This window comes from Hoplias malabaricus, chromosome X2 (assembly GCF_029633855.1).
Source record: "Hoplias malabaricus isolate fHopMal1 chromosome X2, fHopMal1.hap1, whole genome shotgun sequence".
In the NCBI taxonomy this organism is placed as follows: domain Eukaryota; kingdom Metazoa; phylum Chordata; class Actinopteri; order Characiformes; family Erythrinidae; genus Hoplias; species Hoplias malabaricus.
Window position 1 is genome coordinate 7,556,980 of NC_089819.1, and position 11,708 is coordinate 7,568,687.

The following is an 11,708-nucleotide window of genomic DNA, read 5'->3' on the forward strand; positions in this document are numbered from 1 at the left end:
CTATGCTGTCTGTTGTTAGACCATGACCCTCTCTGCTGATGTGCTGCCTCCCACGCGAGAAAAGGGTCAGAACTCTGAAACTGAAAAACAAGTATCGGAAACTGAAGAAAAAGAATCTGAAACTGAAAAAAAGGATTTGAAAGTGAAAAAGTAAAAACAATTTGAAATGTGGACTCATCAGACCACAGGACACTTTCCCACATTGCGTCAGTCCATCTCAGATGAGCTTGGGCCCAGAGAAGCTGGCAGCGTTTCTGAGTGTTGTTGATATATCGCTTTTGCTATGCATGGTAGAATTTTAACTTGCACTTGTAGATGGAGCAACTGTTTATCCATTGGTACATTAAATATCTTGTCTTTGTAGTGTGTTCAACTGATTATAGGTTGAAAAGGATTTGCAAATCATTGTGTTCTGTTTTTATTTATGTTTTACACAACGCCCCAACTTCGATATATATAAATAAAAAAATCAGGCTTCAATGGAAAACAGGTCAAAAAATATATTTGATCATTTTTGATATAAGGAATCATTTCATCAAATATTGTACAGTGCATTAATCTTTTAAAAGACAAAGCACTCAGACTGACAACATCCTGAAACACAGAAAATTAATATTTGTATAATACTGGTTTGATCCTGTTTTTTCCCCTGCTCTGAATAAATAAGCATTGGCTTTGGTCAGGGAAATTATTTTGAGACATTTTTGGTATTCGGACATTACCAAACAGCTTGAACACAAAAATACTCCAAAATAAATCTGAAAAACATTAAAGTGAGGTTTTCAGGATGTGGTCTCAAACATAAACTTGTATTTCAAATTCACAATAAACAGGTTAATTTCTTACACTGTATCCTATACACTATGGATTGGAGTGTTAAATTGTACAGACTAAGAATCAAGTGACTGACACTGACACTACTGCCAAACATATGTTCACACAAGTTAAAGCTTTTTCAGAAGAGAAGGACAGATCCAAGCCCAGTGCATTTCAACTGTACAGCAACAAATATCTTACTAAAATAAAAATGATAGGCTTATTAAAACCTAAAATAAATCTTTATTGAAAATGTATCTATCAAAGGCTCATTTAGTCAAGCTCAGTGCTGTTGCTGTTAGAATATTTAATGAAAACTGGAATAAAACTGATCTAATGAGATCAAATTAAATGAGAAAAATAAGTTTCCATATGCAGACATGTTAGGGCTTTAGGGCGGTTTCTTCCAATCCTTCCCATCATCCTCTCTCCGCCACCTATAAAAGCCAATATAAATACATCATTACTCTTTGCGTAATCTTAAATGTAACATGAACAGCTTAATTAATATGCAATAAATAGTTAATAGGTTAATCCTCACTGAACTCACAGAACTGAAATCAGCATTAGGACATGTAGTGCTTAGGATTTGTCAGAAGCTGAATCCTCAGATGCTGTAAAACAAAATAATTTGAATTATTCATGATAATTTTTTTTAATACAATTTTTTAATACAATTTCAGTATCATAAAGGCTAACTTACGTGTTTGGCTTACAGGTTTGAAGCCTAAAAAATATAAACATGTAATAATTAATAGAAATCTCTATTACAGATATATATTTGAGTGCCAAAAAAATTGGTACATTACTGCCCTATGCAAAATACACAACAATGCCACCTTTGCATGTTATTGGCTGCATCCACCAGCGCATATAAAAAGTGACCAACATCTATGGAAGCTTCTAGAACTGTTTCAGACATAAGAATGGCAATTTATCAAATCTAAGCAAATCTAATCTCAACATGTTTTAATAGTTGGTGCTTGTGAGATGGGTCATAGCATTTCGTAGGTACACTCAGAAAAAAAGGTATGGTAGAGGTACATTATTGGTCACTAAAGGTACAAAAAGCGTAAAGTGTTTTCCCTAAAGGTACATTACATTCTCTTCCCCAGAAAAAGAGGTGAATATTTGTAATCTTTCATTACAGAACTGTGTAAAATAAGAGAACATAATATTAAGTCCTGGAGATGAAATGGGGTTTATAAAATTAACAACTATTATAAAAGAATAAGGTAACATTCATTAATTCATTCATTCATTTTCTGTAACTGCTTATCCAGTTCAGGGTTGTGGTGGGTCCGGAGCCTACCCAGAACCACTGGGAGCAAGGCAGGAACACACCCTGGAGGGGGCGCCAGTCCTTCACAGGGAAACAATCACTCACACCTACTGACACTTTTAAGTCACCAATCCGTGCACAAACGTGTTTTTTTGGACTGCGGGAGGAATCTGGAGCACCCGGAGGTAACTTATGCAGACAAACAGAGAACACACCAAACTCCGCACAGACAGTCACCCGGAGCGGGACTGGAACCCACAACTTCCAGGTCACTGGAGCTGTGTGACTGCGACACTACCTAAATATTTTTAACAGTGTAGTATCATTTTTACACAATAGGAATGTAACACTACATCAGAATTCAAAGCTGGGCACTCAACAGACATCAGTGTGAGAACTGTGTAAAGTTCACTCCAATATATCGGCTTTAGGAGCCAACAACCACCTGACCCTCAACTGGGCTCTGCAACACCACCCCTCGAAACAATGATAGTAAACAAGTAGCCTGGTCTGACGAGTCTGCAAATATCTGACAGCTGAACCGTTCGGCCAAAAGTATGGTGTACACTGCCTACAGAATATTTCTGCAGTCCTATGTTCCCATAGGGGATCAACCCAGGATTAGACTGCAGTTTTCTTCAGCATGTAATAGATAGTAACACAATTTCTGTTCAACTACAGATGATTTTACATGTTTTAATTAGAAATAGTGAAACGAGAATAAAATTATCATAGCATCATAGCAGTCATTATCTTTTCAAAATTTGTGCCCATTATACATTAATACATTAATACACAAAGGTAGTGCTACACCTCAAGATATTTGGACTGGATCAAGGAGAACAGCACACATAAATCTCAGCTATATTACAATTTCCTGTGTATTGATAGAATTATAGCACAGATTTTTTAAACATGATTGTTCTGCTTGTAAAGGCAAAATGCAATCCAACTACAGACTGTCCGGTTTTTACTAAAATCTTAAAAGAATTTACAATTACAACATTATGGGGGAATGTTTCAGTTTTGGCCTTCTGTAAAATATTGTTGGGACAAGATGTTGTTAATGGCATATAAGGAAATAGAAATATTTTTAAAACAACTGTCATCCAACTATACTTTGAGGTCAAAACTATCTAAGTGCAGTACACGATAAAATATACTGTTAGAAATACACAACTTTCTGCACTTTTTGTTTTTTTTTATAAAGAAGATTCTTGACTCCCTTCTCTCTTACCAGACTTTTTCTTCCAAACGAAAAATCCAACAACGCCAACGACAATGAGCAGGAGAACAGCCACAACACCAGTGATGACAGCAACAGGCACACCACCTGAAATTATAGCGTCACACCATTATGGACCACCATTCACATATTCACAGTGATTCTTTGTGACTTAAAAGTAGATCATCTCTTAAGAAACAAATTTTACTTACCTCTCAGGATTCTGCGATCAGACCCATTCAGGATTTTCTCATTTTCTAGTCCAGCGTGCTGAACGACACAGGTGTACTTGTCCCTGTCCAGTTCCTCAGGTGAGACGGTCAGAACACTTTTCTTCTGGAAAGTTCCATCTTCATTGACCATTGTCTCTCCGAGATGCACATCCTCATAAAGATCCTCTCCATTCTTCTTCCAGGAGATCATCACTTCTTTGGGGAAGAAACCTGTAGCATGACACACCACTGGAGAAGAAGAGTCCTTCTGAAAAACATCCACTTCAGGAGGAACTAGAAAAAAGAAAGACAGAGAGAGAGAGAAAAAGAGAGAGAGTGTAACTACTTTATCCTGTTCAGGGTAAAGTACCTATCATTGGGTGTCATTCATCGCAGGGCACCACACATTCAGTCATTCACACAGCACTCAAAACTGTGGATACTTTAGCATAGCCAATCCAGCTACCAGCTTATGTATTTGAATAACAGAAAAAAATTGGAGCACCTAGAGGAAACCTATGCAGGTATGGGGTAAGCACAAATTACAAACTGTGTTATCATTCAGTTTGTAATGTCAAAGTTTATTGAAAACAGACTTGTCATTACTTATCAATTTAATAGGTCATCCCACAACCTAGAACCTTCTACCTTTTGAAGTGCAAACTGACACAAAGCCAAGTACCTCCTGACTATGACTAAATACTAAATCCTTCTGTCAATTCTCACCAAAAGTTGTATCTGTTTATACATTAATCTGTTCTGTTTATCTTTATTTATGTTTATCTTTTGATTTTTTACATTTCCATGCATGCTAAACCTTTTATTATGGGGAAATGTTGAGGAAACATCCTGCTTTGCCAAATGTACAAGAAATACAGGTTTTAGGAGAGCTTCTAATTTTAATTTAATTTTATTGATCAAATCAAACCACGTTTTCCATTTTAAAAAGGTACATTTGCTTTTAATTCAAATGTTTTATTTGTGGGCTTCCGGGCATTTATTTTGATTGACTTTTTTAGACAGTTTGCAATATTTTGGTTTAGATTACATTATTTTAATCTTACAATGCCAATAAATTTTGGCCAAAAACTGGTTGCCTCTGCCAGAAGGCTGAAACTGCGCTGGACCTTACAACAGGGCAATGACCAGATACATCAGTCATATTCAACAAAGACATGGTTTCAGGAAAGCACAGTTTTGAAATTAACCTCCCAGTCTCCTGACTTAAACCTAAATGAAAATCTGTCCTCTCAGCTGAAGAGTGCAGCTCCCCAGAGAAACCCCAGGAATCTCAATGAGTTGGAAATGTTTCCAATGAAAAATGAAAACAGACAGCAGCTGTGTTAAAATGATATAGTAAACTAAAAATCCACAATAATGCAGATACATGAATTTACCTGGACCTGGAAATGAAAAAATATGCAGACTTTGTAAAAAAAACAACAACAACAACCCTCTGTATTAAACATATACATTTATCACTAAACTTTTTTTTTGGTTTTGAGAGAAAACAGATATTTTGGACAACCCCTCGCACTTAAGTCGCTCAAACAGTGACTTCAGACTCGACTCGAGACTTGTCTTCAAATGACTCAACTTGGGCTTGAGATTCGTGAACAGTCTTTGTGTAATGTAATTTATTATTATTACTATAATCTTTTTTATGTATATAAAAATATTTGTTGTTTGTTTAGTGACCTGCATTCAGTTCCCTCCCTGCCATGTGCAACTAAGCATTTTTAATGATCTGCAGTTTTCTCTTGGTTCATGATAAGGGGATAAAATCTGTGTGTGTAAGAGCTGCAATTACAGCTTTACTTTACCTTTTCTCTCCAGATAGGGTCTGCTTAATTCCACATACTTCCTTAACCATTCGATACAGGTGTTCTCCAGGTAGTTCTTAATATACTCAGCCTCATTGCTAGCATCCAGCTTGTTTTTGGTGATAACAGCTTGAGGTTTATAAGCAGTCCAGGTGAAAGTACTTTCATCAAGGCTGAGGAAGTCTTCTCCATCATAACCATACTCGTCAGATCCTCTCTTGGTTCCATCATGTTTCAGCTCACATCCAAACTTCCACTGCACTGTGTGAACTCCTACAGAGACATAAACAAGCACATACCACTAACAACTCTACAGGAAATACTAACATATTACACACTAATATCTACTAATGCAGCACAGACTGTTAAGCAATCCCATCTGCCTGTTTGGCTGACTTAACATGTTAGCATTTACACTGCTAATGTAGAGGCTATTCTATTGTAATTAATTTAATTTGTGATGTATCAAGATAGTGAAAACAAAATCAAGTATCAATCAAATCCTTTTCATTAGGACCAGCTGTAGTGTTTGTGTATCTAAGAATGATTTTATGTGATATCTGTGATCTAAATTTTGAGTACTGATTTTTAGTTATAAGGACCAGATATGGAAGCAAATCTGTCTCATCAGACTTTGAAATATTACCCTTTTAATTTGTAGCACTGAATTTTTGCACTGAAAGTATACATCTGAATTTAGTTGCTTTTGAATTTAAGTCTTCAAATTTCCACCTCTGAATATTTTGCTTCACAATTATGCATCTGAATATAATTGCTCTTGAACTGAACTCATGAATGTTCAACAACACGTTTTCACTGTTATTATTCAAGGTTAATAAATTCAGATAAAAAAAAATCAAGCTTAAAACAATTCAAACAATATATTTCATAGTTGTTCAAATTCGATAGGCCAAGTTCAGATGCCAAAATACGAGTTAAAAAAATTCAGAGTACACATCCGGGATACAAAGGATGAACAATCGATTCATTTTCTTTCACCTTAAATGCTGCACTACTTGCATTCTGTCGCCGCTAGATGGCACCATACGAACATAAATTCCACACCGTGGAAAAACTACACGTTTAGCTTCTTTCCGCAGATATTATCTCTTTATTTTCAAAGTGTCTCAATCTGAAAGACTCACTGAAGAAGACTATTAATATCCTGAATATGAATAAATTTTACTGTGGAATTTTTGTCATGGGCCTGTGAATATAGCAAGTGACATGATGAATACGTGGAAACATGAATTGTGGGTATACAGCCATGTGAAAATTAGCACACAATATGAAAGCCTTTGTCTTTTTGAACATATTTGAACAAATGGACATTTGACTTTCATTTGAACAGCACTGAGAGATGGAGCTTATACAAATAAAACTGAAGAAATTACTTATTCATTATGCTTATTATGTCTATAGGCCTGTTTAATGTGTATGCATGTGAAAGTGAGTCTGAATCTGCAGCAGAGGTGGCAGGATTCAGAATAACATTAAAATGTATGCCTACATAAATGCCTTTAAATAATTAAGATATTTATTCTCACCTCCTGTATGATTGAAACGCTGCATTGCATTCAACAAATTGGATTTTAAGACCAGCTCATTGATCTGTGCATCCTGTGTCTCCGTGTCCCAGTAGGCTGGATCATCAGCACCAAATTTCTTTATCCACTCCGTCTTTGGGATCATCTTTCTGACATCACTGTCATAGTAAACAAACTGCTCTCCATCCACTGCACCCACCAGAGTGAACTCTTGGAAATGTATTTCTGGTGTGCATCCAGTCAAAAAGTACTGCAGAGAGTGGGAGTCTAGAGAGAAAACCAAGAATGTAGTTTAATAACATGAAAACAACAGCTTTTAAATCTTATGGCTAGACTGATTAATAAGTTTCAAGAGTTATAAAAATGTCAAGATTAAAGAGCATAGCATTAAAACATACACATGCACTTTATAGGACAGGTCATTTGTATCAAACAGTCATACCAGGTGTGACTGCTCATGCGTACATCACTAATACGTCAAGATTCTGATGTTTAGCAGGAAGCCCCTATATGTATGTTGCTTTGGTTGAATGTTTAGCACATTTCTTCTTATTAGTAAAAGTAAGTGTATTGTATTTCTAAAATTTTGCAGTGTTTTTAATTAAAAGTTAATTCAGTCTTTATTCATCAATCTGATTATTCTCTAAAGTGATCTTAAAAGTGTGCATAGTGAATCTAATTTGACTTCTTTCGACAACATGTCCATCACTTATATTATTTCAGTGTGTTATAATGTCAGAAATTAAAAAGTTAAAAGTTCCCTGAGGTCTTAAAACAACATGTCTTTGGTATACTTATTATTTTTGTTCAAACTGATAAACTATTTTTTTTGTTTTTGCAAATATTCACTCATTTTGAATTTGAGGCCTGCAACACGTTCCAAAATAGTTGGGACAGGAGCAACAAAAGACTGAGAAAATTGAGAGATGCTCAAAAAACATTCCACAGGTGAAGAGGTTAACTGGAAACAGGTGAGTCTAATGGTTGGATATAAATGGAGCATCCCCGAAGGGTTCAGTCGTTCGCAAGCAAGGATTGGGCGAGGTTCACCACTTTGTGAACAAATGCGTAAGCTAATTGTCCAACAGTTTAAGAACAACGTTTCTCAACGTAAAATTGCAAGGAATTTAGAGGTTTCATTTTCTACAGTCCATAATATCATCAAAAGATGCAGAGATTTCTCCAGATCCTATGAATGTAAGTGGCAAGGCCGAAAACCAACATTGAATGCCCGTGACCTTCAATCCCTCAGGTTTGCACTGCTTTAAAAACCAACATTATTCTGTAATGATATCACCACATGGGCTCAGGAACACTTCAGAAAACCATTGTCAGTAAACACAGTTTATATCCACAACACCCAGAAACGCAGCTGGCTTCTCTGGGCCCGAGCTCATCGGAGATGGACTGACGCAAAGTGGAAAAAACAGGATCAAACCAGTATTATACAAATATTAATTTTCTGTGTTTCAGGATGTTTTGTCTTTTAAAAGATTAATGCACTGTACAATATTTGATGAAATGATTCCTTATATCAAAAATGATCAAATATATTTTTTGACCTGTTTTCCATTGAAACCTGATTTTTTTATTTATATATATTGAAGTTGGGACGTTGTGTAAAACATAAATAAAAACAGAACACAATGATTTTTCAAATCCTTTTCAACCTATAATCAATTGAACACACTACAAAGACAAGATATTTAATGTACCAATGGATAAACAGTTGCTCCATCTACAAATGCAAGTTAAAATTCTACCATGCAAAGCAAAAGCCATATATCAACAACACTCAGAAACGCTGCCAGCTTCTTTGGGCCCAAGCTCATCTGAGATGGACTGACGCAAAGTGGGAAAGTGTCCTGTGGTCTGATGAGTCCACATTTCAAATTGTTTTTGGAAATCATGGACGTTGTGTCCTTTGGGCCAAAGAGGAAAAGGACTGTCCAGATTGTTATCAGCGCAAAGTTCAAAAGCCAGCGTCTCTGATGGTATGGGGGTGTGTTAATGCCCATGGCATAGGTAACTTGCACATCTTTGAAGCCACCATTAATGCTCAAAGGTACATACAGGTTTTGGAGCAACATATGCTGCCATCCAAGCAACATCTTTTTCAGGGATGTCCCTGCTTCTTTCTGCAAGACAATGCCAAGCCACATTCTGCATGTGATACAACAGTGTGGCTTCAGAGTGTGGGTACTAGACTGGCCTGCCTGCAGTCCAGACCTGTCTCCCATTGAAAATGTGTGGTGCATTATGAAGTGGAAAATTCAACAACGTGGGCCCCACACTGTTGAGCAACTAAAGTTGTACATGGGAAAGAATTCCACCTACAAAGCTTCAACAATTAGTGTCCTCAGTTCCCAAACGCTTATTGAGTGTTGTTAAAAGAAAAGTAACACAGGGTTAAACATGTCCCTGTCCCAACTCTTTTGGAATGTGTTGCAGGCCTCAAATTCTTGTCTTTGTAGTGTATTCAATTGATTATAGGTTGAAATAATTTGCAAATCATCGTATTCTGTTTTTATTTATGTTTTACACAAATTCCCTTAATTGGAATTGGGATTGTACATATTTACAACTTTCCATCCATTCTGAGGGCGTCCTAAATATGTGGTTTTATGTGTGCTTGGGACGTTGTTGAAATGTTGTGATGATGTCAGAAAAGATATCTTTTGAACAGTTTCTGGGACCCTAAGAAATAACATCCATATGATGTTATTTTTGGACGTTCTTGCAACTTTAAAGAACGTGGTAAGGATGTCCTAAAGACGTCATTTAAATGTTATTTATTGATAGCAGTCAAAGATAAGCAATTTTCTTTAAGTCTTATGTTAATTCTTATTTCTATTTTGTGCTTGATGTCCAGGAATAGAAAGTGAACTTACGTGGTATTGTGTTTCAAACTGTTTTGAATTAACACCATGTCCAACACAGATAAGAATTTTTAAAATATTGTGTTACTTAAGTTTATAATAACAACCTCCCACTAGCACTGGCTGGTTTTCTTTTTTGTTGTTCAAACATAAATGATGCAAGATAATGTTCTGTACAGAATCTGTTTAGATACTTCCGGTTAAACACAGAGTAAGGAGACGTAACCCTTTTGGCTTCCTACAAATGTATTACCTACATATTGTAAAGTGGTCATAAAATGTATTGGCAGAGTGATTAAGCCTAACAGTTAGAGTATTTTCTGACAAGATACGGCAAAGCTATAAATATGCCCTACATATTTTAGATCTAGATCGAGAAAATATTTTATACTTATAATATATACTTATAAAATATTTTGATTTCTCGTGGGGAACGTCTTACAATATATTTTTAAATAACCAGTCTATTCAAGATGACGTAGCTATCACTACTCAAATGCAAAAGTATCACCAATGTAGGAATATTTAACGTTTTATAACTGGGGCTGTGTGAGTAATCGCCGCGCTCACCTGCTGAAGCCAGCTGTAGAGAAAAGGTGAAAAAAACCAGGAACTTCATGACGACTCTTCCGTGCTCCTCTTTTTGTTCTGTCATATGCGAGAAACTACTCAAAATCATATAATTAATCAGCCTTTTAATAAATGTTCATATATCACATTTCAGGAGAGCCCACGAGCTGTTCCTCGTATTTTTCACCGAAAGATGTCTCTTTGTTCCAATGACAAATTAAGATGACCTTTACGTCATCAGTCGCTGTGGAGATAAGAGGACTGAAGGTTGATAGTGAAACTAAAAGCGTGAGAACAGCGGATAAGTGAGCTATTAGAAATGTCTCTGCTCTTATGAAACGTAATGAACATCCAGACTAAACTGAATTTGTGGGAGTTTTTTCATTGATTCTTTGGGTTTTCTTAACTACATATTTACATAATATATTTACTATATTTAAATCATATACAATTCATATATGCTGCGTAGCTCATTTAATTAGATAATTACAGATGTAATGGTGACTAAAATTTTGCAGCTGGCCTTCGTTCTATGCGTGCTGCTCTTAGGGCTGTGTCCAGAGTAAGTAGTGTGCTGTATCAATGTATGCTGTGAAGCCTCACTGAAGACTGTGATAAACTGGTAGAAGGGCATGTATATGGAGATATATTAGGGTCAAAAGGATTGTTAATTTGAAAAAACAAAAAATCTGAAACTGAGAGTTCAAATCTTGAGATTGAACTTTGAAAAATACAACAATATATTCAAAATAAAAAAAAGTGTACGATGATTTTTTTTAATAGAATTTTGATTCAATTATTAAAATTTTTGTAATAAATCATTTATTTTAAATTTTCTTATATTTTATTTATAAGACATATTTTCAAAAGTCTTATATTTTTCATTTGCAGATTTTATGTTTTAAATTCAAATCTTAATTTATTTCAGTTTCATATTTTTTTTTCTGTCACGTATCTTATTTTCACTTTCAGATACTTTTTTTTCAGTTTTGAATCCTTGTTACTCACTGCAGTCCTGACCGAGTGGACGCCATCGCCAGCAAAGTGCTGGGAAACTGAAGTGTGGCTGTGGAACTATGCACTCTGACAGAGTTTATAGCTCTTTTACTGTGATAGGTGCCAAATGTTGTCTAAAAGAGCTCACTATAAATGACTTTGTCACTGAAGGCAATGTTTTACACTAAATATTTCATATAACGTGAGTGTTCAGTGAAAGTTCTCATTGTCAACACTGAGGAAGCTCCTCCGCCTTCATTGCTATGCTGTCTGTTGTTAGACCATGACCCTCTCTGCTGATGTGCTGCCTCCCACGCGAGAAAAGGGTCAGAACTTTTGGGATATGTCTCTACCATCT

General features: G+C 35.8%; 1 protein-coding gene across 1 annotated transcript; it reads right to left on the minus strand.

Annotated features, from left to right (window-relative positions):
• Positions 1–632: 632 nt before the first annotated feature.
• Positions 633–10,487, minus strand: LOC136676982 (class I histocompatibility antigen, F10 alpha chain-like). The gene is made up of 8 exons (XM_066654311.1): positions 10,355–10,487; positions 6,906–7,172; positions 5,359–5,631; positions 3,536–3,829; positions 3,336–3,431; positions 1,520–1,543; positions 1,367–1,430; positions 633–1,253 (listed from the first exon to the last, which is right to left on the minus strand). The coding sequence occupies exons 1-7, from the start codon at positions 10,461–10,463 to the stop codon at positions 1,399–1,401; spliced, it is 1,095 nt and encodes a 364-aa protein (XP_066510408.1). The 5' UTR covers positions 10,464–10,487; the 3' UTR covers positions 633–1,253; positions 1,367–1,398.
• Between the last annotated feature and the right edge of the window lie 1,221 nt (positions 10,488–11,708).